General features: G+C 37.4%; 1 protein-coding gene, 1 non-coding gene and 1 pseudogene across 2 annotated transcripts; 2 read left to right on the top strand and 1 right to left on the bottom strand.

Annotated features, from left to right (window-relative positions):
- Window positions 1-594: 594 nt before the first annotated feature.
- On the top strand, window positions 595-2,827 carry LOC122144227 (annotated as a pseudogene).
- Window positions 2,828-8,815: 5,988 nt separating this feature from the next.
- Window positions 8,816-17,906, bottom strand: LOC109089032 (small ubiquitin-related modifier 1). Its single transcript, XM_042754951.1, is given in 5 exon segments — window positions 8,816-9,961; window positions 11,848-11,919; window positions 16,599-16,676; window positions 16,782-16,847; window positions 17,561-17,906. Coding segments are annotated over 5 exon segments (297 nt in total). The 5' UTR covers window positions 17,573-17,906; the 3' UTR covers window positions 8,816-9,892.
- A 1,616-nt stretch (window positions 17,907-19,522) lies between these two features.
- Window positions 19,523-19,612, top strand: LOC122144231. Its single transcript, XR_006159619.1, has one exon. It is a non-coding gene; the product is annotated as a small nucleolar RNA SNORD70 (small nucleolar RNA).
- Window positions 19,613-26,661: the final 7,049 nt, after the last annotated feature.

Here is a 26,661-nt window from a genome sequence, read left to right as displayed (position 1 = left end):
CTAGAACTAAATAATTGCATTCTAGTAGTTTATACATTTCCTGAGAGTCATTAACCTTATACTGACAATTTAAGTTTCCCATTGTTTCTGGAAACCAATAGAAATTTTTGCGATTGAATTCTAATGTGGTTGTCTTTAACTAGTTGCTTACTAGTTTTGTTCACTAGTTACACTTGCTTTATACTGTCATATGTTATGATTAGTCAGAATGGCTACTTTTATAATTACAATTAAAAATTGTTCTAGTGAGGTTAGTTATTAGAAAGGTGTAACTGTTCAGTTAGTACTAAGAAAACTGGAAGAGATGCTAGTACAATACTAGAAACAAATATCCTTGTCTGAAGTGAACAGCTGATATATATTAGTAGTTGATACACTTCCAGTAACAAAAGAACAATTGCTTTGCCCACTACTTGGATAGTGACTAATTGAATAGAGTAGTTTTAGAAAAGAAATAGTAACTCATGATTTTTCAGTGAAATTCTTAAAAGATACTAAGCACTATTGGATTACCTAATACTAGTAAAATAACTACTAGTTGTAAGAAACTAATAAAAAATAAAATAATCCACATTTCTTTGTTTTCCAGGCAATCAATGATGGCGTTACGGGAAGTCAGTACATGCCTCTTATTCATCACAACACTTCTTGCTTGGACTGTCTTCCACCCAGTATCATGGAGAGAAGGGTATCTCTGTTCCAGAGCACGGGTTCTGCCAACCCATATCTATCCCCTTGTGCACAGACATCCAGTATAACCAAACTATCATGCCAAACCTCCTGGGACACACCAACCAGGAGGGACGCAGGACTGGAGGTGCACCAGTTTCTACCCCCTGGTCAAAGTTCAGTGTTCTCAAGATTTGAAGTTTTTCCTCTGTTCCATGTATGCGCCGGTGTGTACGGTTTCTGGAACAAGCAATACCTCCCTGTCGCTCTCTGTGTGTGAGCGTGCGAGACAAGGGTGCGAGGCCCTCATGAACAAGTTCGGCTTCCAGTGGCCTGAACGACTCCGCTGTGAGAACTTTCCAGTTCACGGAGCAGGAGAGATCTGTGTGGGACAGAACAAATCAGACCCCGACATCCCCGACGACAGACCCCACGCCCTTATATACCAGACCCCTTCACTCCACGCATGCCGCATGGTGCCACGCCACGGTCAGGCTTTCACTTGCCCCCTTCAACTCACAGTCCCTTCCTACCTCAATTATCAGTTTTTAGGGGCGAAAAACTGCGGCGCCCCTTGTGAGCAAAAACAGCCGCATGGCCTGATGTACTTCAAGGAGGAAGAGGTCAGATTCGGTCGGCTCTGGGTGGGAATCTGGTCAATCCTGTGCTGCGTGAGTACCCTGTTCACGGTCCTCACTTACCTTGTGGATATGCGCCGGTTCCGTTACCCGGAACGCCCCATCATCTTCCTCTCCGGGTGTTACTTATGGTGGCAGTGGCTTATGCGGCTGGGTTTATGCTGGAGGATAAGGTGGTCCTGCATTGACAAGTTCAAGGATGATGCTTATAGGACTGTGGCTCAAGGGACTAAAAAAGAAGGTTGCACCATTCTCTTCATGATCTTGTATTTCTTCGGCATGGCCAGCTCAATCTGGTGGGTGATCCTGTCTCTCACATGGTTCCTTTCTGCTGGAATGAAATGGGGCCATGAAGCAATCGAAGCCAATTCTCAATATTTCCACCTGGCAGCGTGGGCCGTCCCCGCTGTGAAGACCATCACCATCCTCGCCTTGGGACAAGTGGATGGCGACCTTCTGACCGGCGTATGTTATGTGGGGCATCTATAATGTTGACGCCCTTACGTGGATTTGTCCTCGCCCCCTTGTTCGTTTACCTCTTCATCGGGACGTCTTTTCTTCTGGCTGGATTTGTCTCGTTGTTCCGAATCCGTACCATTATGAAGCATGATGGCACCAAGACAGAAAAAGCTGGAGAAGCTGATGGTGCGTATCGGTGTTTTTCAGCGTCCTCTACAACCGTTCCAGCTACTATCGTCATTGCGTGTTACTTCTACGAACAAGCATTCCGTGAGCAGTGGGAAAAAACCTGGCACATGCAGACGTGCAAGCGTTTTGCCGTGCCGTGCCCAGCCAACAACTTTGCGCCAATGACGCCAGATTTCACCGTGTTTATGATCAAGTACCTCATGACTATGATCGTAGGAATCACGTCAGGATTCTGGATTTGGTCTGGAAAAACTCTACAGTCATGGCGCAAATTTTACAAGCGGCTTGGCAACAACCAGGGTGAGACGACAGTGTAAACTGAACTTTGTGAGAAATACAGGACAATATTGAAAAGAAACGCAAACTGCGATCAGGTCACACATACTACGTTAAACCATGCTGATGGTAGAAGACACTGCTGTGTGAGCCCAGCATAATGCTTTTCTCATTTATAAAGTGCCCAGACTTTGCCAACACTTTTAAAAAAGCACAACTCCAAAGAACATGCATTTCTCCAATGGACTAAATCTCAAAATGTTTTTTAAACTTCAAGCCTTGGAAACCCAACTAATGATTTTAATGGAAAAGATGGCAGAACTCTTATCACTTTAATGATGACTTCGGTTATCAGGAGCCACGTTTTCTTCACCCCGTGGCGGCCAAAAATGTCTGCAATTTAGTCTTGTGCCTTGCAGTACTGATTAATTCCTGTTGTTGAATGAATGTCTCTTTTGTTTTTTACCACATTTTTGGTCATTTTCTCATAGATTACATATTTTAGTATTTGGCTGCACATGGCCATTTATTTAGATTTTAGAACAAGTTAAATTTAATGTTCTGTGGTCGTGAGTTGCTTATTCATCCATGTTGCCATATCAGCCAGGTCTCATGAAGTAATTTAATAATTCTGCCATTTTAAAGGCCTTAGCGATGTGAAAGTGACTTACAGGATTAAAAATGTCTAGCCAAGAAGTATGTACAGGAGGAAATGTTACCATATTTCGTTATTTGTAAATATCACATTTCTGTCAAAAGATGTTTGATGTATTTAAGCAGATGAATTTTGTTTAAGGCTTTTTTTCAATTTCACTTAATAAAGTGATTAGATTTTTAAAAGCTGCTTTGGCTTGATTTTGTTTGCACAAATGGTGACTCGTGTCGATGCCCTGACGACACTTTGATATTTCCCCCAAAAAAGTTGTTAGCAAGTTGTTGAAACTGATAGCCGCATAATTTACTTCAACAACAGTAGCCCTCCATGTGTCTCGAGTCCATGAATGCTTTCGGTCTGTGGCATTAATCTAAGAGGGGAGAAGCAAGGACAACGACAGAATAAGGGTGAACAAACGAATCAAGGGTAACTATAATGGTGAAAAAGTAAACATTTCTTCTAAGACTGAAAGAAAGATAAAAGTGGCCTACAAAAACAGGATATAATCACGAATGGTGTGAAGTTTGCCACCCTGCCTCTGGGACAACAGGAAGCCCAGAGATGCACCAAAGCATAAGATCTCTTCCCTTCATCTCCAAATGAAACTGGATACTGCTTCATTCTTTAGGGTGAGGGAAACGCCCCATCCCACGTTCCCTTCTCCTGTTTTTTTTTTCCAAAGAGTGGGGGATGTTTCTCTGTAAGGGCATTTGGAAGGTGATGGGGGTGGGTGGGTTACAGTATATTTGAGAATAGATATAGCACAAATGATTTTGAGAAGGAAGGATCCAGAATTCTTGTATTAGGTATCTGGAATACCATGTTTCATCCGTGTCCAAATGGTACAGGATTATGATTGCATGGCAGTGAGCCATAATACTACAAATTGCCTTTGTAAAACATGTTTTTAATCTGTATTTTGAACAATAATGTTCAGAAACAAAATGAACAAAAATATTCATAAAGTAACTCTAGATCATGCGGTTGTTTTTCCAGTGTAATATGATTGTTTGTGTGGGTACATGCACCCCAGTGTCTGATTGGGTGTGTTGGCACTCAATGCCTCAGGGGATGTGAAGTGTGTAAAATTCACAGCGTGTACAGCCAAGAAATGTCCATCACTTGGATTGACAGTTGGGTTTATGGAATTTTTACAACAGTGTAAACTGTCACTGTATGATTTGCTTGCAGCCCATAAACGCGCACACACATATATGTTTGTAACATAACAGCAGTGGTTTTACTGAAGTAAGATATGGGGCATTCTTAAGGCAAATTACACATTATTTAACATTATATTTATATAATGTATAATTAGTCACATTATTTCATAAATTAAGTTTTTACAGTAAAAAAAGTGTTGTAGAAACAATTTTCACTTAGAAATAGCTAGTAAAAACTAACAAAAAAAATTATGCCAAAATAATAATACGTATTATTTTATTTGTATAGTGCCTTTCAAGTACCCAAGTACACTTTACATATTAGGTAAATGGAAAACATGAACACAGAAATATACAAGTGTACACAGATAGGATACAACATTATGAACATCCAAACAAGGAGTTACAACAATCCAGACGTGACGTAATAAACATATGAACAACGTGGCCGGCAAGAAATGGCAAGTAACACATTGCATTAAATGTGAAACTAGAAATACAAAATCTGAAATGGTATTTTCTTGTAAAACATACTCCAATAATTTTATATTGTAAAAAAAATATATATATTTTTACAGTGTAATTTTTTCCTGGCACTCAATCCTGTTTTGCTGTGACATTTCCCCTTTTAAAAATTCTGGTGTGTGATCTTTGTGACTTCATTTGGGGAACATACATTATAAAATGACCACATAGTTTCAAACAGAGGTACATTTTCTCCTAAAGTCTTTATCAATATTTCATAATGTGTACACATTGGCTTGTCAAGCTCAATAGTTTCAGCCCTTTTCTGGGAAGAAATGGTGTTCTTGGCACAAGAATACTAACTGTAAATAATGTGTTTGACAATGATATTTGCTAGATAAGACCGTTTTTGATTACATTTTTTGCATTACTGTAATATTCAACACCAAAAACAACCCTTTAGAAGGGTTGACATCAAACATATTTTGAGAGATGAACGTCATTGGTTATTAAAATTATAATGTGTGACTTCATACAAGGCACACCAAACAGTGATAGTATCATAATTTACTCAGATATCTATTAAAATTATAAATTTGAAACTAGAGTTATGAGGCTAAAATAAAATGCAGCACTTTAGGGTTGGGCTTAAAGCTAGTAATGATAAATATTGGCACTTTAAAAGACAATAATCATAATTTAGGACCCAGAATAACAGTTTAAGAAATGTGCATTAAAGTCGGAATGAAATTAAAATTAATTTTTTTAAATGCATGTTACGAAGCTTACTGAGAATGATTCATCCATGCATGTGTTTCGTCTGAAAAAATATTTGACCACAAATTCAAGTTGTTTTACTTTCGATAATCCAAAATTGTATGCACATCACAATACAGAATTTTTTTTTTTTCAAAAAGTAATATTTGTTGACCACTAATCAAAATATTTGGGTGGTTATAACCTTTTATTGCGTGTACGGCTGGTTAGGGCTATGACACTTTGGCCCCAAAGTGAAAAACAAAATGATTTATTGAAAGTTCAACAGTAACAGTGAAGCCTCAAATACCACCGTCTCCTGAGAATCACCCCATGTATTAGTGCAAAAGTCAGTTTAAGGGCAAATTCGGATGTATTTGCACAGGTTTTCTCTGAACAAAAGTGTGCAATCCGACACAAGAAGCATGTCTGAATTTATCTTATACAAGATGCTAAACCAAGCTCTGTTTACACACCACACCAGTTCACAAAAGAGCCCACAGGTCCCCTGAATATGGCCACACCTTGACAATTTATGGTCACCCACAGCCAAGCCAACAGCTACATCTGTGATGAGCATCTGAGTACTTTTTTTGTGGAAATCTGTTACCTTTTGTGTGTCCCAGGTGCCTTCCACCTCCTGAAAGAAACATGTTTTCCCAGGTAACTGCACACCCTTTATGGGAACAGTCTTTCAATCCCTTGAGATACAATTACCTGAATTTGTATCGATACTCAGGCCCAAACAAAGCTATAACCTATGTTTTTCAAGGTGTTAACAATGTTTACCTGTGTAAAGAGCTGTCTCCCGCAATCACCTTGATGGTTTAGGTATCTGATGTCTATTCTGTACTCTCTCCTTGATAGAAATATGAAAAGGAAGTTGACGGTGGGGCTGCCCAGGGAAACATTCCTTCTTGATACATAATATTTCCCCCAGTTCAGTTCAGTTTCCCACAGTAAAGATCAGCGAGTATTTGTGCTACACTTTTTCTCTCTGTGTATCAGGTCTGTTATCTGCACCCTTAAAGGACTGATAAGTTTATTATTTTATTTTGTCCCCTAAAGTCCAATTATAGGGTTGGTCAATGTTTTTTGCACCAGATAATTTTGCATCCTCTGTGACCCTTCACGTTTTCTGTTTTGGGTATAATAAAACAACTCAGTGCTGCCCTGTTTAGGTCAGGTGGAGTATTGCGCCATCATAATATTAGTGCGCATGCACCAAACACGTACTGTCGATAAGTCGTTCATGAACGATTCGAGTCACTTTGTCTGAGTATTTTCTCGAAAGTAAAACGCAGATTAGCAGTTTTTGATTAGCTATACACAATATAAGCTCTCTTACACCAGTTGTGTACAGTCTGGCGCCCGATTGTGGGAGAGACATTTCGCGCCAATTAACGTTAGCTATTTTTTTTTCTTTTTGCCTTTTATATAAAAGCTTATATTTCATTTTAAAATCTATATTGTGTCGTGACAGTTTCACAATTTACTACACAAACTGTCATTTTAGTCACTTTGGATCAAACATCTGCTTGAATGAATGTACATGAAATAATCACAACAGAGGCCTTGTTAAAATAACCGTAAGCTATTTCCTAATGCAGCTTCTAGCACTATGTTTGGTAGACTTTTCATACAATTCGCTCTAATTATTAGTTTTTCTGGTGTTAGGAACATTATTATGTAACCATACTTTCTGGACCAAGTTTCTGAACCCCAAATAGGAATTGCGTGTAAATGTGCATGAATATACTCATCTGTCTGACTTCCAGAGATAAAGAACAAGCTGTTTTTGCAGATTAGCTGAATGTATGGTCTTTAGGAACTAGGGAGGAGCTCTAAAAGTTACAGGATGCTTTCATAGTACAACTCTTTTACTCAAATAGACCAAGAAAATGTTCCTCGTTATATGTTCCTTTTAAAATGTACATATGCAACACAGACATATACTTCCTTCACATGCAAGCTAAACTTAACGAAAATGGGAACTCATAGGTGATCTGCACCCTTCCCCCCTCAATAAACACACGCCAGCCCCCTCCATTTTTTGCGAGGCCTCATCTGGTAATGTTTAGGGTTTCGGAGGTGCTGTATCCCAGGCACAGAAATTGGATCATACCGTTGGGGTTCGGCTATAGCGGAGGCCCCCACAGCAACAGTTTGTGCCTAACAACCAGCACACACATTATTCATATGCATTCTATGCATTATGTTTAAACACTAATACAATGCAATGCATTGGTGTGATACGTTTAACGCACTTTTTGAGTACAGAAAATCAAAAAGTCTAAGTCTAAGGTAATGATGCATGAAAACTCTTTGATCTGAAGGTGAAACTTTGAAAAACCACTTAATCTCAAAGGGAAAAAAACAACCTTGTTTTATTAGGATCCCTAGTAGCACCACATCAACATTACACTTACTTTCCAAGAACCTCATTCCATCCCTCTTGCTTTTGTCTCATCTCTCTCTCGTTCTCTTTTTCATCACTTTATCCACCCATTGCTGTTTTTCCAACGCCATGTTTCACTCTCAGACCCCTCCGTTTCAACACACACACACACACACTGTCTTTTCCTCCTGCTTTAATATCAGACACTTAAATCACACACTTAAAATAAAAAAAAATTCAGTACAGCACAGTAAGGCCCTCTCTCCAACCACACTAGGAATTTCAATCCGTTATGTAGAATTAACACTAGAATGATCACAATGTTAAGTAGTTCCAGACAGTTTTTTATGCATCCATACATGACAAAATCAGCCAAACTGAATCAATCCCATAATAACACAGATCCTCAAAGTAATTGCTTTAGAGAATGACACTGCATTAAAGCATTGGTTCTCAAATTCTTCCTCCTTTGATCAAATCAGAATCTTCAACCACATGCAGCCACAATATAGTCACAAACATCATACATCATATTTTGATTAATATTAATATTACTGTTCTTTTTTGTGTGTACCATGACAAGCTGGGAGACAAAAAGCTTATTTTTACTTTGTAAGGTCAGATTATTATTTTTTTAAATTGTAAATAATTTCATGTGATTATATATATTTAATTTAATTTAATTTTAATATGACAAAATTTAATTGTATATTTTTTGTACTACCAAAAAGGACACATTGAATTGGAAAAAACTCAACAAAATAACATAATATTGTTTTTCCTAAGGGGAAGTGTTAATACATTTTGTTACATAGCACTTTTAAACACTACTTATTTTGTTTTAAATTTCTTTGTTTATTATTATTATATTATATATAATTTTGTACAGATACCATCCTTAAATTGGTCTTGGTCTGATTTTAAAATGACAAAAGCGTGGAAAGAAAATGACATATTGCATTTTATATCTAATTTGCTGTAACTAATATTTCCAATTATTAATTAAGGTTATATGTATTTATTTATCAATCTCAGTTATCTAAGATTTGCTGCAAAAGTGTTGCTGCCATCTAGTGTTCATAAATGGAATATCCCCTATAAGAAAACATTTCCTATTAGATTGGCAAAAACACAAGTTACCACAAACTGTTTTATGACACATTTTATTTAAAAAACAAGACAAAAGCAAAGTCATAACTCTTCTATATCCACAAAACCATCTGGACCAAATTTCCCCTCCCTTCTCGCAGAAAATTAAAAAATATAAAAGTGTAAGAAAAGGAACATGAGTACAGTGACACTGTTGCTGTATTTATTCTGTGTATGTGAATGACGCCCCTGAGTACTAATCAAACAACATAGTTACCCATTATTTTCAGGTTTTGAAATCAATTATTGTGGCTAAAAGGGAGCCAAATATCCAAGACCAGGTAGAAGAGAAGGTGACAACACATATTCAGACAGGGGTACAAATTCTAATACATTAGACAAAACCATGCAAAACACAATACAATGACCTCCCTCTTGCGATTCATAGTGTGCCTATATAACATACAACTGTACACAGTTGTTGCACACATGCAAGAAGAACGAAGAAACATTTTAAACTTCTGTAATACCAGACAACAACTGCATATAAATAAGCATCCCAGAATGTAAAATACTCAAAGGGTTTCTATTACAGTATGGCAGGTGTGTTCACTAGCATAAAATGAGCCAAAAACAATTAAATGTGTAAAAAGTGTCTAAGGAAAGCTAAGGACTTACAGAACACGTAATGATGGCCAACTAACTGAACAATGCCTTCATTACTTATAAATGCAAAAACAATGCAAGAACCAAAGGTGGTATCCAAAATTCGTCTTGATTTGTTGATCGAATATAACAGCATAATCTAAAGGTTTTTAGCAGTACTGTACAGATAAACAGACCGTTCTCAATCAGCTCAGGGCACAACATGTTACATGTGTCATTGCAGAACGTGACCAGAATCCTTAACAAAAAACAGCGTATGAAGGCAGGGATGAGTTAGCAAAGAGTGAACGTGAGACATGGCTAGAAAAACCTTTTCTATTGTAGTTCCACCCAACTCCTTCAAACACAGCAGCCCTGACAGATTATCTATTTGATCCAGATGGTTTTTCTGCTTCCCTTTGAGGTGTCAGCAAAAGGAAACAGATGAAATACATGTCATACATACAAAATTAAGATAAAAATATAGAGTCTAGTCATTCCGACAGCCACCGGTCTGTTCCTGATACACCTCGATCACATCCTCATCTTCCATTCCCAGCTGAAACAGAGATAAAAGAGAGAGATACTGTGAGCAGGAGCGGCTTTGAGTCAATTCTTTATGCTCTTGTACAGCTAAATGTAGCTTAAATTTTTTGCTTAAAGCAGCTGATAAATGCTGCTGTAATGCATTATCTTGTAGCAAACTTAAGGGAATAATTCACCCAACACTTTAATTTGATGTGAATCAAAATGGGATGTGAAAGATGTTAATAGGTTCATCTGAATATGAATAAGTTAATCTATTTATCGGAATAGATCTGGAGAAATGTAGCATGACATCACTTGCTCACTAATGTAGTGAATGGGTGCCGTCAAAATAGGAGTTCAAATAGCGGATACAAACATCATGCAGCTTTTTGGAACTTTTGGCGAAACAAGGATATGTTTTTTATACGTTTATTTATGCTTTGATTTGAAAGAAAACAGCGTATCCTTGTGGCGCGGCTGACACAGAAGAGTGTAAGCTTCCTGTGTACAGCTCAGATTCGCCAAAATGGCGCTACATTGATGTGGAGTGACACAGAGACAAATTGTTGAATAAAGTTGTTATTTTTGTTTTCTTCTTGTACAAAAAGTATTCTCGTCGCTTCATAACATTACGGTTGAATCACTGATGGTAGATGGAGAATTCTGACGATGCTTTTCATACTTTTCTGAACCTTGACAGTGTAACTTACTTGGCAGTCTATGGGACAGTCACAAGCCTCCCGGTTTTCATCCAAAATATCTTAAATTGTGTTCCGAAGATGAACGAAGATTTTACGGGTTTGGAACGACATGAGGGTAAGTGATTAATGACAAAATTTTAATTTTGGGGTGGAGTATCCCTTTAATATGTTAATTGGTGGACTCAGCTGTGCGAATTATTTGTGCATTATTGTGATGTTTTTATCAGCTGTTTGGACTTTCATTCTGATGGTACCCATTCACTGCAGAGGATCCATTAGTGAGCAAGAGATCCTAATCTGTTCAAATGAAGAAACAAACTCATCTACATCTAGGATGGCCTGAGAGTGAGTACATTTTTAGCGGATTTTCATTTTTGGTGAACTAATGAAAAAAAAAAAAAAATTGTTTGTATGTTTTAACCACTAATTAACCAGTGATTTACTAATTGTAACAATTGATTTGTATCCTGAAGAAGGATTTGAAGCTGAAATGCATAGATCTACCTTTTTTAATTATTTTAATGATTCAGCCCAGTTAATTAAAGTCTTTTTATTGTTACTACGAGTGCCTTGGAGTAATTCATCTTTTCAGTTTGATATTTACCTCTAAAGTTCCAAAGAGCACCGTTGATAATGTGAGAAGACCAGTGCAGCATTCTGGGCTCCTGTTGTTTTGTCAAGTAGTTTGTGTTTGTTTTCATTCAGTTACAGAACAGAAATTAGCTACATTTACATGGAGTATAAAAATCAGTTAATGATACTATTTTTTTTGACTCTGACACACTTTTAAGATTATTTGATAAAAAGAAAGTTCACGAACAACATTTGTCTGAAATAGACATTTTTTTAATCCATTTTGTAATAAATATAATAATGAATTAGTATTTTAGCACCCATATTTTACATGTGATAGTGTTTATCATATAAGTGTCAATACAAATATCATTATAGTTAGTATTATATAATAAGAGCTACATAGGCCCAACAGCATACCAAGTTTAATTTCAAATAAACCCTTTTAGTCGAGGGTTTTTTTCATGTCACATAGTTTTGTACATGGTGGATGGTGCATGTCACACACCTGTCCATGTTGGAATCTGCATAATATGGCTAGCTTCTATCAATGATTTATGCCACGGAGTTTGATTGGATGCATGGCTTTGACATCAAAAACAAAAGAGAATTTTCGTTTTACTCATGGAAGTGTGTACTGTACCTCTTTGGGGGTTTGGTTGTCTGCAATTCTCTGTCCTCAAAAAAGAAACCTTAGAGAGTTCATGGGTACACCCTGCATAAAATACAAAAACAAACAATGTCAACAGACCGAAAACACCTCTGAGAGGCTGGACAATATCAATAACCAGCTTATAATATTTCAATTTATGTCAGCAAAAATAACCATTTAGCTGCAGCATATTTTCATGTCTACTGCAGTACATTTTTACATTTCAAAATGTCATACTTTTCCAAAATCATATCTTCAGCCTTTTTTTAAACTATACTGAACATCTAATAAATGGTTTTAATTCCAACTGTTAATACGCATGTGTTTATTCTAACTATGTATGCTATTATGTTGCCAAATTATTGCTGCAATATTGTAGCTAGGTACTGTAGAACATGCAAATCAACTAACTACAAAACCATAATATAGCTGCAAGCAGCGATGGCGGGCTCAAGCCATCAGTGCAAACGCCGCCCCTGTGGCATCAGGAAAACTGTGCCCACCGGGCACATGCATTTACAGTAACTCTCTGGCAGTCTGGTTTTATATTAGGATTCGGCAATTAAATGGTTAATCCAAACCATCAAGACTATGAAAGACACCCACACAGAACAATATATAAAACTTTAGTAACACTTTTTAATAAGGTTTCAGTTATTAACATGGACTATACTAATGAACATGAACAATAATTTTATAGCATGTCAATGTCAGTTAATATTTAAAACTTAAAAATTTAAAAAAAAATAATCTGTTAATATTAGTTAATGCACTGTGAACTAATATCAACAAACATTAATAAATTATGTGAAAATATATTGTTCATGTTAGTTAATGTATTTACTATTGTTAACACATGAGACTTTATTATGAAGTGTTACTGAGACCTTTATTGATTTACACCGCGTGCATAATTATTAGGCATGTTGATATTGTGATTATTTTCTAAGCACCTTTTACCAATTCCTAACGACATCAATCTTAATAACTACCATTAATTTTGTGTTTTAATCATTTATGAGCCGATATATAATTGTCCATGAAGGCTGGAAGAGAAAATCTCCTTATAATCAGGTGTGCAGAATTATTAGTTTTTTTTTTTTTTTACAGATGAAATGAGCCAAAAAAGAGTTGTAACTCAGACTGAAAAGGCAAAAATTATTAAATCCCCATGAGAAATATTCAAAACTATTGCAATACAGAAATTGCAAAATTAAGACATGACCATTGGACAAAAAATGCTGACTGGGACAGGGGGGTTACAGTTTTATTTTTAAGATTAGTTTATGTACTGTGAAAATAACATGAATATTAGTATTTTTAATGATAGGATTAACTAACATAAATAGATTGTTCATTGTTAGTTCATGTTAGTTAATGCATGTTTTAATTTAAACCAAAGAGAGCTTATTATAAATTGTTGCCAACACATTTCATGATCTATAACCATTTTTAAAAATAATTTTAATGAGCTATAAACATTTTTGAAATGATTATATAAAATTATATTACCAGTAAAATTCATTAGCTTTTTAAAATACGTATAATTTTATCTTTGAAAGATTTTTATAAATGATTTAAATGCTCTTTACACGTTTCTACAACAATTATTTAAAAGTAATCCTAAAGCGCCATCTAGTGGTGGCCATGATTGGTATTACACACTGCACGTTTGGTGTTGCTCTCTGAACCGGTCAGAATGAAGCGCGGCTAAATGGAGCGTGAGAACAGAATACACTGGGCATATGTCTACGTAACTCCAGGTTCACACACTCTGTCTGTAATGCGTATTTTTTCCGAGCCCATGTTAATGGATCAGAGCGTTCACACTGCACACGGTAAAAGATGTGAACAGAAAAGGTTAGAAATAGAAAGGTGCGAAAAGAATGAGTATCTAGTGCATGAGCATAGAGAGTTTGTGAGTGCACAGGACACAGTTTGAGCAGAGGAAACTCGTTTAAAGTGCGCGCACTGAACGAAATCAGCATGTATCTGAGCACGCGTGTCTGGTTTTAAGCGTGCCAACAGAGAGATTCGCGCTCGCGCATTATTTAATGTGCTTTCGCATTACAATAACTCGCTCTCGCTGCTGCTTCTGTACCGCATACACATACTGTATACGCACTGCAGACGGAGTACGTGTGAACCTGTATAATGTATAACAAAATCTATTTCAACACCTGAGGCACCGCTACAATGAGCTCTATGGCCAATGCATGGCAAGAAAACATGCCTAATAATTCAGCACTCCTGAATATAAGGAGTTTTTCACTTCCAGCCTTCAAGGACAATTATATATCACTCATAAATGATTAAATAACAAATGTATAGTATTTATTAAGATTGATGTGATTTGGAATTGGTAAAATGTGCTTGGAAAAAAATATCACCAGAATATCAGTGTGACTAATTATTTTGCACTCGGTGAAAAAGCATTTTTAATGATTTTATTGATCTATAAGCATTTGTAAAATATTTTTGACTGCATTACAGCTTAGTCTTCATCTGTGAGCTGAACTGTTTTACTGTTACATCCATGAGATTGTGTAAATTCAGATAAATGTCATGTCACAGGATGTCTGTCATAGGTCAGTATCAAATGAGTTTCAAATTATTATTTGCAGCATAAAAAAAATCCATGTGTATAATCCATTTTTTTTTTGTCCCTAAAACTGACAGAAAAAGATAATGCCTAAGAGATTTCTTAAGCTGTAATGATGAAAAGAAAAAACAACAACACACAATTACTGATTTTCTTTTTTTCTGATGATAAAAGAGATGTTAACTCTCTCTCTGTCTCTCTCTGTCTCTCTCTCTCTGTCAGCCAACCCCCCCCCTCCCCCTCCCCTCCCCCTCCCTTCACTCACACAGAGAGAGTGGGCCTCAGAGTGAGATCAGATGTCTGACAGTTTTTTTTAATTTTATGTTATCCATACAGTGTTGTAAAGTCATGAAACTATGCATTTTTCCTCAGAATGATACGTTCTCTGTATGAAAAATGGTTTTGAAGTGTTTGGAAGCTGCACTTTAAGAAATATAAGACAATTTATGTTTACTTTTTACTGTTATTTCAATAAATCACTACGGCAAAACCGTTCAAGCTATCCTAAATCCATTCGCAATTTAAGTTCCTCAATGTTTTGGCATCATGTAGACAAAGTTTGGTGTGTATACTGTAATTATCCTCTGAGCAGTATGCATTAATTCACAGCTATATTTTTCCAAAAATCCATATTCAAATCAATATAAACGGACTTCCTGTTCATCGTAGCTGATGACTGTGAATTAGAAAGTTGTCCGTCTTGATAAGAATAATTTAATGTACCGAGTTTGGTGTCTGTAGCTAAAACCAACCCCCTCACTTTTGACAAAAGGTGGCGCTATAGAGTGCCTCCTCCACGCCCTTTCATGTGCTTTTTCCATTGTCTAGCTATCATTAATACTGATATGTGTTTTAAGTTTCATGTAATTCTGAGCATGTTATCTGCCTCAAAATCCCCAGAAAAGAATATTCAAGTTTGACACGTTGCCATGGCAACACTATATTAGATATCAATATCCCCACAACAGATTTACATCGGCCGTGTTTTGTCATTATTCTGATGCAGTTTGAAGCAAATCGAGTAAAAATAAGATGCTGAATTCAAAGCATTTTGAAAATGACACACTTCCTGCTGCCAGTTGGTGGCGCTATAACTTTGACTCCTAATAGTCACATCTATGTGATCGGCATCATACAACGAACAAACTGATGAAGTTTGATCAAAATCAAGGAATGTATGTTGATGTTATTAGACATTTCCTGTTTCTCATTTCTCGCCATAATTTCAACGCCTCGCCACGAACAAACCGTTCGAGATATCAAAAATATCTTCGCAATTTAGCATCCCCAATGTCTTGAGATCATGTTCACCGAGTTTTGTGGCAAACGGGTGGAGTTCCTCAGAGGAGTATATCAAATTCCAGAGAATGTGTTTTTCACAAAACGCTAAATAGCCAACTTCCTGTTGGGCGGAGCTTATGACATACAGTGCGAAAGTTGTTTGGTTTGATGAGATCTACATGTGTACTGAGTTTCATATGTATACGCGCAAGTATGGATGATATATGGCCCTCAACATTCCAGGGGGCGCTGTAGAGCCCCTGTGCCACGCCCGTATATCAGTCTCTGCCCGGCCCTAATGGCCGCAGATTCCAAGGTGTGTGCCAATTTTCAAGACTTTTTAAGCATGTTAAGGGCCTCAAAAGCCCCCGAACCCTTGGAAAAAAAATTAGAGGAATAAAGAAAAAAAAAAAAAAAAAAAAAATAAAAATAAGGGAAGTTACAAAATAAAAACATCACAAATACAATAAATCAAACAAGTTAAATATGCATACGTTGCATACAGCATACATTTTTAATATTTTAAATTCAAATTATGTTACAAAATAATACTGTCACAAATACAATCTTTCAGAAAATTGTATTTTCAGAATAGCAGCATGACATGCTATTAAGTAGAATAATGTTGGCTATACTATACATTTGATAAAAACATACATTACCATCATTATCACTCTTTTCAAGTCCCCACCCATAAAGTATTCATCCATATTGCACTATATTACACCATATTCAGTATATAGTACAGTCTCTCACATGTTCTTCACGTGCACTGATATTCTCAAATTTATAATTGAGATTTATTTATAATTTATAAACAAGAAAAAATCTGAGCAAATACATGCTAGCGATGACTCACCTGTCTCTGACTGTAGGATTCCTTCAGCTTCTTTAAATGTGTAGTCATCTTCACTTTGAAGTGAATTTCACTGTTGTCCTGCAAAAGGGAATTAAATCTCACGGTGATTTGCCAGAATGGCCAAATTGTGATCCGATAACCCGAATTTCACGGTGAACTAGAAAACACCTCCATTTACCTGACGATCACTTTCAGTTTAATATATTCTCCATCTTTCTTCTCGCCTCCATCACTTGAGGGCTTGGTCTCCTAGTAAACAAAACGAGAGCCATTAGATTCTGTATGACATCTTGTTCTGTTTCCAATGAATGCAAGGTAATGACTGTCATACTTATTCTAGAAGTGGATTCAGTAAAACATTTCTTGGATATATTATATTATAAAATAGATCTGATTTTAATTTTTTGATTTTAAAGCCTGATGCAGTTTGTTTGCTCAGTATTTCGATGACATCTTCAGTCTATGGTGAAAGAAACTGTAATGAGCAGTGTTTTGGTGCTTTGACTATAAACACATACAACTAGCCTACTACAGTAAAGAATAGAGGACTGATAATACGACCACAAGACCAACATGTCCAATTTACCTAGTTAAATGATCTAAAATGAATGCAGGAATAGTGGCTCAGATGTGCATCAGCTCAAGCCAATATGAACTTTGCTTTCAGCGCCCAGAGCTGCTAACTAGCATCTAGGCTAAGTGAAAGATTTGAAAAAGATATTCGCATATTTTTCAAGTAAAGAAACACAGTAAACGGGGAATAGTGTAGAAACCAACGACAACATGCGGAACAAAACACTTAAAAAACACCATCAAAACCACACACCAACCAAACAGAAAACAATGAAAACACAGACAGGCTAAAAAAAAGATGGGCCCTCTTATTTTCATTTTCCACAAGTCCGTCTTTCTCCTTTCCTCTCACAAACAAGTTCGATTCTGTGAAACAGGTTTAAACTCACCGTGTCTGACATGATATTCCGCAATGTACAGCCCTTCTTAAGATCACGATCGCTTGATTTAAGTAACGAACTGTAATGTGCAGTAATGTGAGGTTTTGCTACCAGCAGACTCACAACACGGCGCCGTTGGCGTCATTGGAAAAGGGGCGGGACTTCCCATGACGCTGAGTCGGTGACCAAACGGTGTTGTTTTTCTCACCACGCTCTTTCTGATTCGTTCCATTCGCCTTCGATGAGGATATTGTTGGATACTTCGGTGAAACGTGGGGAGGCATGTACTGTGCCAAAGATAGAGATGTTATCTGTTTACGATATTTTTACGAAAGATTCACTAAGGATTCAAATAGTACCTAAACAGTGTTTGAAAACAACCATTTTTAAGTTGGACTGTGAATATTATTCAACTTTAAACCAAAATATAATAATATATACATTATAAACACACAGAGCGGAAAATCTGTACATTAACAGTTAGGAGCTGGTTATTTAAGTGAAAAGTCTGTAAACGCGGTCTTGAAAACAGCATAAGATTCCTCTAGTTTAGACGATATTTCACATGCGCACATTTCTTTGGTAGTACTGCGCACGCGCACACTGTCCCCGTGTGCACCTCGTGGAAAGCGACTCCTTGCAGCGGAAGGCTTTCAATGCGGGGAGCGAGGCAGTGAACTTTATTTAGAGCAAGAAAAACCATCAAAATGTTGGTGCTATTTGAAACTGCCGCTGGCTATGCCATTTTTAAGGTAAGCATATTTGTTATGTTGTTAGAGTGATGTGTTTTGCAGAAGTATTCGTAGATTTGGGTTTACTATTAGCTAGCCAGCATAGTTAGCAGTGCTATCAGACGAATACTTTTATCAGAGAAAGTCGCGAGTTAAACTTAAGTATTTTTGTGTATATACGTGCTGAGTTTTTGTGTAACTATGTAACGTTACTTAACGAAATTTTTAAGTGAGGTCAGTGAGTTTTGGGCCAGCGTGTGTCATGTGGCCTGCGCCGCAGCACAGCCACGTTGTGTCTTTGGGGCTGCTTATGAGAGCTTTTCACTGTCTGTTCTTCGCGTTAAGACGATTTGTTAACTTTATCAGTCGTTAGACAAAGTTCATTTTATTTCTTGCACAAAAATTTTACAGAGCGAGAAATGCTTGCAGCTATTAAAGAAGCTCTTTACATGTCATTACGGTGCAAGGGTCCACATGGTCGCTCATGTCGAGCATGTATGATTTTAGGCGTCTCAAAAAATGGACAGATTGAGGGATTGTGTCAACTACATTTTAATCATCAGCTTTTGTGTTTTGTGCAGGTCTTAGATGATGAACAGAAACTCCAGCAGGTGGACAGCCTGTGGAAGGAGTTTGAAAACGCCAGAAAAAGCCAAGCAACCAAAGTGTGAGTTGTACTTTTGTGAATGTAATTTTCGTGCCAAGTTTTCGTCTAAAGTAATGTCCATGATAATAACCACATTTGGTTATGGTGGAAATACACACATCTTCACCTTTCACACTTTCATGGGAAACTTGGAAATATCAGAGAATCTTTAAAATGCTCTTTTACATGACTACAGATTGTTAAGTCAATTTCGTTAGTGAATTATTATTTTTTTTTTTTAATTAAGTTATTTCTTGGACACAAATGTGTGTTTTAAAAATATTTACTTGTAAGTCAAAAAACAATCTAACCGCTTTATTGGTTGAATATGTGTGGGAGATCTAAATTTTTTTTAAAAAAAATCTTGGTAATCCGTCACTGTGTCATAATCGCTAAATATTTCATTTCTTTTTCTCATTTGTGCATTATCAGTAACACCCTATGTATGTTTTTTTTTTTTTAGTGTAAAAAATCCTGAAGCACTTTGAGACGTTTCAGGACACAACAGAAGCTCTGCAGGTAACTATGCTGAATTGAATACATCAACCACCCTTTAGTGCTTTGTTTTGGACACAAAGGCCGTTTGACTGTCCTTCAGCTGTGTGTCTATGATGTATCTGATATCTGACTCATGCATGAGGTCACAAAACAGTAATTCGTCACTACCACTGAGACCACAGATTTCATTTAATTCATCTGTTTCTAAATAAAATGTAAGATAACATTTAATATAAAAAAAACACACTGATTTAAAATTCTTTTCTTTTGCCTGTCGATATCAGCGGCCACAGCGATGGTGGAGGGGGAAATTGGGGGAAAAAAGTCTTGAAAAAAGTTCTCAAGAAAGTGTGTGGCCAAAGGGCTCATGAGCAGCTGGCCATTACGGGATGCAAACTAGGAGTAGGAGGGAGCTCATTAAGGTAAATGGTGGGGAAAATATAAGCACAGACCAGTGCGGGTTGCTATATGCATTCCATATGAATCAGTTAAAGATATTTGCTCTTAAAAAACACTACTACAAGCTGTGATGATGATGACCTGTGGCGTCATGTTGACTGAAAAACATTCATGAGGCATTTTTTGGTCAGCTACCTCATCTAGCTATGCAGCTGTGTTTTACTGCTGAAAGAGGTCATTGTGGTTGTGGTAGCGTTATGGTTTTTAAACCCATCAGGGTGGTAATGCAAAGCGTTTAGTGAACTATCACCATATTTCTCTTCTCTGTTTGTTCACTGGAGGAGTCCCTTTAGCTGAAACTCTTTTTCGCCCCCTGCAGGCAGAAGCTGAACCTGAGCTGTGTGCACAGCCTGCCTGGGGCTGAGCTCATGAGAGGCATCAGAAAACCAGATGGAGGGGCTTATCACAGGGGGCGTTCCTGCTCGAACGAGACCAGTGCCTATGTCTCTCGGTTTGGCCCACACGGTTAGTTTACAGTCAAAGAAATCAACAAATGTTTTTTTTTTTTGTATAATGCAGTCCATGATTATTTCTTGCTGGCGATTTCTTTGAGGATATAATCAGCATTCGTTCACTACCACTGAGACTTCTCTGAGCAGATTTTCACATCTACTGTCAACACAGGGGTTTACACATCAATTTGACTAATTTTCTTTTCGTATTTCCTCTCAGTCTTTCACGGGTACAGCTAAAGTTCAGCCCAAGACAAGGTGGACACCATGATCGTTCAAGCCATTTGTAAGAATTGTATGTTTATTGTATATACTTGAGCCAACAATATGTAGACAGGAAGTGATTTTAAACAGCTGTTCACTCTCTCACTCTTGCTCACCTGCAGAGCTCTGCTGGATGATCTGGATAAGGAAGCTCAATAACTACATCATGCGCTGCAGGAAATGGTACGGCTGGCACTTCCAGAGCTTGGCAAGAGTCATCACAGATAGTAACCTGGCCGTACTGCAAGAGTGTCCGCAAGATTGGTTAGTAAATGCGTGTAAGCATTTTATGAGGATGTTCTAAATCAGATCTGTTTGGTGGGAAAGGAAAAACTTTAATTTTCCGTATCAAACAGCAGGGTTTAAAAGTCTGCAGGTTAAATAGACAACACAACTAGAAAATATGTTTTAACCGTTAGGCGCAACCACAAATATCAAAGTTTCTTCACCTTCAGATCCGTCAGAGGTGGAGATGGTTTTTTCTTCCTTTAAAACAGATTTGGGAAAATTTAGCAGTACATCACTTGCTCACTAATGGACTCTCTGCAGTGAATGGGTTGCAAAAAGTCAGAATGAGAGTCCAAGCAGTGATCAAAAAAAGTCACAATAATCCACATGACTCTAGTCTAAAAGTCTTGTGATGAAAAGGATTTTTTTTTTTTTTTTTAATTACTGGGTAAATTGACCCAGAGTAAGTTTTCAGCAAATATTTTGGCTGAACCATTCACATAAATTAAAGGAAGATTAAATATAATGAATAACGTTGTAGGTTTTTTTTTTAAATACTTTTAATTTTGGTAGGAAGATTTGGATAGTATTCAAAAAACATGTAAATATTAAATGGAAAGATTTCAATGGAAATGTTGAACTGTATTTTTCGTGTTTCAAAGTCTAGGCGCGATCGGCACAAATGTGGCTCAATTAAAAAATTTGTAGGAGGTGATTCTTCTGCCAGAAGAGATTGAGGCAGAGGTTAAACTAGCTGCAGAAAATCTCAATGGGAACAGAGGTGTCCGAGGAGGAGGACATTTGCCCAATCACATGCATCCTCGATAGTGACCAGGTGTGTTGGAATAGTCAATACAAAAATTAAGGTTTAGTTCATATATGTCAATCTTTTGGTGACATGATAAGTTCCACATTTTAATTGGGAACGCCGAGCATATCCATTTAAGGAGGTAAACATATTCACCTGAGAGAGTGTATTGATGTATTTCCCCCCCCCCCCACTTCATGTCTGGAGGTGAGAAAAAAACGAGTATAGCTCACAGCTGTATGAATTATCTGAAAGAAGAATGTTATGATGGCGGATTGCAATCCAAAACCTGACAGTCATGGGTGGGAGAAATAGTGGTGAGCCCCGTCTCATTTCACTGCAAAGGTTGATTGGAAATATTTAAGAGCTGCTTGATTAAACCTCTATCATTGTTAATGTTTCCTTTGTTATAGAACTTGGTCTTGTTAGTCATCATCGTAGGATCGTGCTGGTGAAAATGGCCACCGCACGTCTGGGATTATGCGTTCAGAGACGGACGGGCACGAGAAAGTCTGTTCCGTTGCTTCTGAAAAAACCCGTCGGGGATACACCCAAAGACGGTCTCCCATCTATCACGCCCGTCTCTGGTGGGGCAAACCACAGCCAAGGAAACAAGGGTAAAATCTCCAGAAATGCCGGCACTGCTATAACAGCCCTATGCCATCCGTTCACGATGCCCTGGGAGAAGATACCAATGCAGAGATGGGCGTGGGGAACAACAGAGCCAAGTGGAAGTGCCGATTGCGCTACATGGAGGTTTAGTGTTTAATTAGGGGATACGGGTCAAAGTTGATATAGTATGAAATTTATTTTTGATCATGCTCACAAGCAGTGGATGATGACGGACTTCATGTCACAGTCTGAAAATATCAGTGTGGGTCATTTAAGTCACTCTCTCTTCTGAGCTTGTTTTGTTTGCTGTTTATATGCAGTTGTTGTATTCAGCACTGCTTTCTTAGGAAAGGATACTAAAGCAAAGCAACACTGTGAGTGTCTGTATTTGCAGTCCAGAATGATACAGTCCTATAATTAGTTTTGTGTCTATTTTTGTCTAGCTCACGACGGTACATTAGTGGTTCAGGCAAATGCTCTGGCAAAGGCACTGATAAATATCAACACAAGATGGTGCTAGTCGTTTCTTCATCCACATTGTTTTAGATCATCGTCACAACAACACTTTTGATATTTTATTTTGGATAAATGAGGGGATGCTATGTTCGAACTTTTCTGCCTGTAAGATCTGGAAACTGATACAGGAAGAACCTCATTGCAAGTATTCAATAAACATGCACTAGCAAAACTTGAATTGTGGTCAGCCTTAGATTTACATCGTCTTTTACTTCTGCCAGTGATGTGAAAGGTATCACGGGGGGGGCCCCCATCTTGGTGACTCCTCACCCTCCACACGCCTTCTCAACAGAAGCGGAAGATCGAGAGGAGTAGAGGAGCGTAGGTAGGGAGCGAAGGAGGAAAGCGGGGTGGAGGCTTTAAAGCTAAGAAAGTAAAGAGGGAAGCCCCCCACAGAAGGTAACCATCCATGTACAGCAAAAACACTGACATAAATGGTGTTTGCAGCCGATGTAAAGCAGATACAAACATGTGAAATAAATAGGAATTACAGGGTAGAAAAGAGACCAGCAGACAAACAGAGACCAAGAGAAGAAGAAGAAGAAAAGGAGGAGAACGAACGAAAGCGGCGAGGAATCCCCGCCAGAGAGGAGGAAGGACAGCCGTCATCCCAGTAGAGGAGGTGCGAGGGGAGGAAAAGATCAGTGCATCTCTGGTTGATGTGCAGCATTTAACAAATGCTGATGTGAATCCCGTCTTTAAGCTGTGCATGCCTAGGGACCAGATTTACATAGGAAGCACGCACTTGATGTGGTGATAAGTACATCTTGAAGTTTCACATGCTTTACTATTTATGCTCTTATCAGACCGACCCAAGAAAAAGAAAAAGAAGGGAAAAAGAAACCGAGGGGTCTGAGGACTTGCCAGAGAGCGGGAGCCATAGGAAAGAAGCGGCAATGGGCGGGGCCAGTCCGGCAGAAGAGTCGTCTTTACGGGATGGCTGACCACTGATGCACAAAACGCGATCATATCGTTTTTATCGTATTTACAATTAAAACCTAAAATCACATCTTTTTTTGCTTTACATAGACAACAGAAAGAAGCAGACACGAAGGAAAGACGGAAAAAGAAAGAGAAAAAAGGTTAAAGAGAGGAGGACGGACTAGATGAAATGGACTCTTCATCCATGAACTGTGCTGATATAAAAGACATTGTTAGTTTTTTTGGGACATCGTATGATGGTCAACCCCCTTTTGTGTGTTCCGGCCCAGCTCACCATGAAATCAGTTCAAGTGGTGTTACTGCTGTAATCCTTTAAAAAAAGAAAAATTTTACTTATAGGACATTTTCTGTCCATATGCTAATTGCAAGAGAAAGTCATATGATTTATATAATTTGATGCTCCTCCTGTGTGTTGAGTTGTACTGAATCATACAGTTCAGTTAGTCATTTATAAGTGAATGTTTTTAGTTTAAAGTGAGGATGGGATCACATTATAAAAGAAATATCTGTGAGGAGTATGTTTTGTGATGTAAAACTGGGTCATTTGTGTCTCAGGATTATTAAATACTGTATGTTTCTAGTATGTTGGCTCATTGAATTTTTATTTTGTGTTCTTACATGGTTAATGCATTATACAAAGTGTAACATTGATTTGTAGTTTAGTAAAATATTGGTCATTGAACTTCAGTCACGGTGCTGCTTGCCCAAATCCTGCAGCACTCCTGACCTTTGTATTACTCACACACACAAAGCTTTTAGATTCAACAAATCCAAAGCTTCTTTGTTCCAGAGATGATCTCAATCCCAAAAGAGAGGAAATAAGATGCTGCTTACAAATGGTAAAGTACAAGGAGATGCAAATCCTCTGACCGCGGAGGAAATTTCTAGGCCAAATCTTAAGATGGAGTACTTTCTTTGTGTGTGTGTCTAGTGTTTTGAGCATTCCTCTCTGGTTCCTCCTCTCTGTATCCCTTGTTCCAGTAGGATCAGGCCAAGTCAAGAAACTTGGTCTAAATACAGCATAAATTCTAGCCTCAGCCACTCAGCATGTACTAGGTCTAATGAGCAGGAGATAGAGCAGCTATTTTGATTATCTCTCTAACATGAGAGGAAGTGACAGAATCTGGATATCACTCGGCCTCTGAGCCCAGATACAGTAAATCACAGTTCTTAAGGAGAAAGCAGCTCGTTTTTAATATTTGTAGAAAAGAAGGAATAAAACTTTATTATCAGTTTGCACTCAAGCATGAAATGCAAAATGCGCCAAGGCACCACATTCGGTTTGTTTTTCACCAGCTTAAAGCAATAGCTGAATTTATATTGGAAAATTTAAACTGGAGAATTTTTGCTTTTTCCTGGTGGTCTCAGAGATCTGGCTACACTTTAATTATATATATTGGTTCAGCAAAGAAAGCAAAGATTCAGTGATTCTCACATCTTTTTTTTACTCCAATGCCCCTTTATTGCCTGACAACAATTTTTTTTTTTTTAATAGATCATAGATCACTCATATAAACTTCACAAAATGTTTTAGAACCTGGCATAACAAGAATTACAAATCCAATGTATTTTGGCTTAGAAATTGTACACATTTGTTATAAAAAAATTGGACAGCGGACCCCTGATTGAGAATACTGATTTATATAGTTCTTATAATGAAGTTTTAGATAGTTTTTTTTCTTTAGAAGCTCTTTGATGTTTCATTATAAATCATTGATATTATGGGAGATAAGTACAATAGATGATTTTTGATTTTTATGCAATCTTACATAGGTGCTGGCACTATTGTGGTCAGAACTGACACTTGGAGCCTTTATCTTTGTAATCAACCATTACATTTATCTCTATGATCCCAGAACTTCCTCAATTAATAACAGTATTCAGCATAATCATTAAACCAGATCCATTCATCTTCAGCTCACCGTTACTTGGTGAGAGAGCACTCTTAAATGGTGAGGACTGAGTTAAGTGGTGGTAGAGATTCTAACGCAGCAAACATCTGCCCTCGCTCTCTGGCTCCTCGCGAACTTTGCCTTAGTAACGCAGTCTCTCAACCATTTTGGCTATTAACATGAGAAAAAAGGCTTTATCAGAACATAGACAGATTTATGAGTTAGCCTGACTATTTCTATGGATGGGAGCCCATTTTTTGCAAAGCTCTGGATATGAATAACGCAGGATGGTCGTGTTGCTCACTACACAAACATGTTTTTGGTGGTTGACATGTTTGAACCGCTGTCTTTCTAGAAAAGGCATTTAGGCTATTTTGTAAAATACCTGATGCAAGCAAAATATAAGACAAGTAAAATACAAAATTTAGATCTCGAGTGCTGAGAAATAAGTTCCTTATAAATTCCACGCTCATTTATATCTATGTGATTGTTAGGTCAGGCTTTGGCTTTGTTAAATGATTGACATAGATGATGACCTTTGACCTTTAGCAATGACTCTACATGTAATTGTGTTTATTTGCAACAACATCAGTTCAACATGACTGATGAAAGTGGTAAAGTCCCTCTGGAATATATCTTCTACCGCAATCAAGTCTCTTAAAACATGATTTTGATAAAATAATCATTTTATTCTTGTACTAAACCACAATGTTTTTCTCGTTTGGGATCAAACTATTCATGCATGTGTTCAACAGTATTAAAGATGGTCCTAAATGAATTCCTAGCATTAGACCCAAATGTTTTTAAAATAATGTGAAACATAATTTCAGCCAAGTGTGCGAATCGTGTGCATTGCAAGAATTAAGACCATGTCATTAATTTTCATGCTCAACAGAAAAAATAAGTTACAGACATGCATGTTGAATGCTAATATGGCACCATACATGGCAGTACATCCTCATTCGTAAAGTAAAAGTTTTGTGTTTCAAGGGAAATGAATCTTGTATTAGTTTTTATTGCCTCTAATAATTTTGAATGATTTGGGATTTGTGCAGTGAAATA

Source organism: Cyprinus carpio, unplaced genomic scaffold (genome assembly GCF_018340385.1).
Source record: "Cyprinus carpio isolate SPL01 unplaced genomic scaffold, ASM1834038v1 S000006624, whole genome shotgun sequence".
In the NCBI taxonomy this organism is placed as follows: Eukaryota; Metazoa; Chordata; class Actinopteri; order Cypriniformes; family Cyprinidae; genus Cyprinus; species Cyprinus carpio.
The sequence above is the reverse complement of the archived record's forward strand: the minus strand, read 5'-3'. Positions and strand labels throughout refer to the sequence as shown.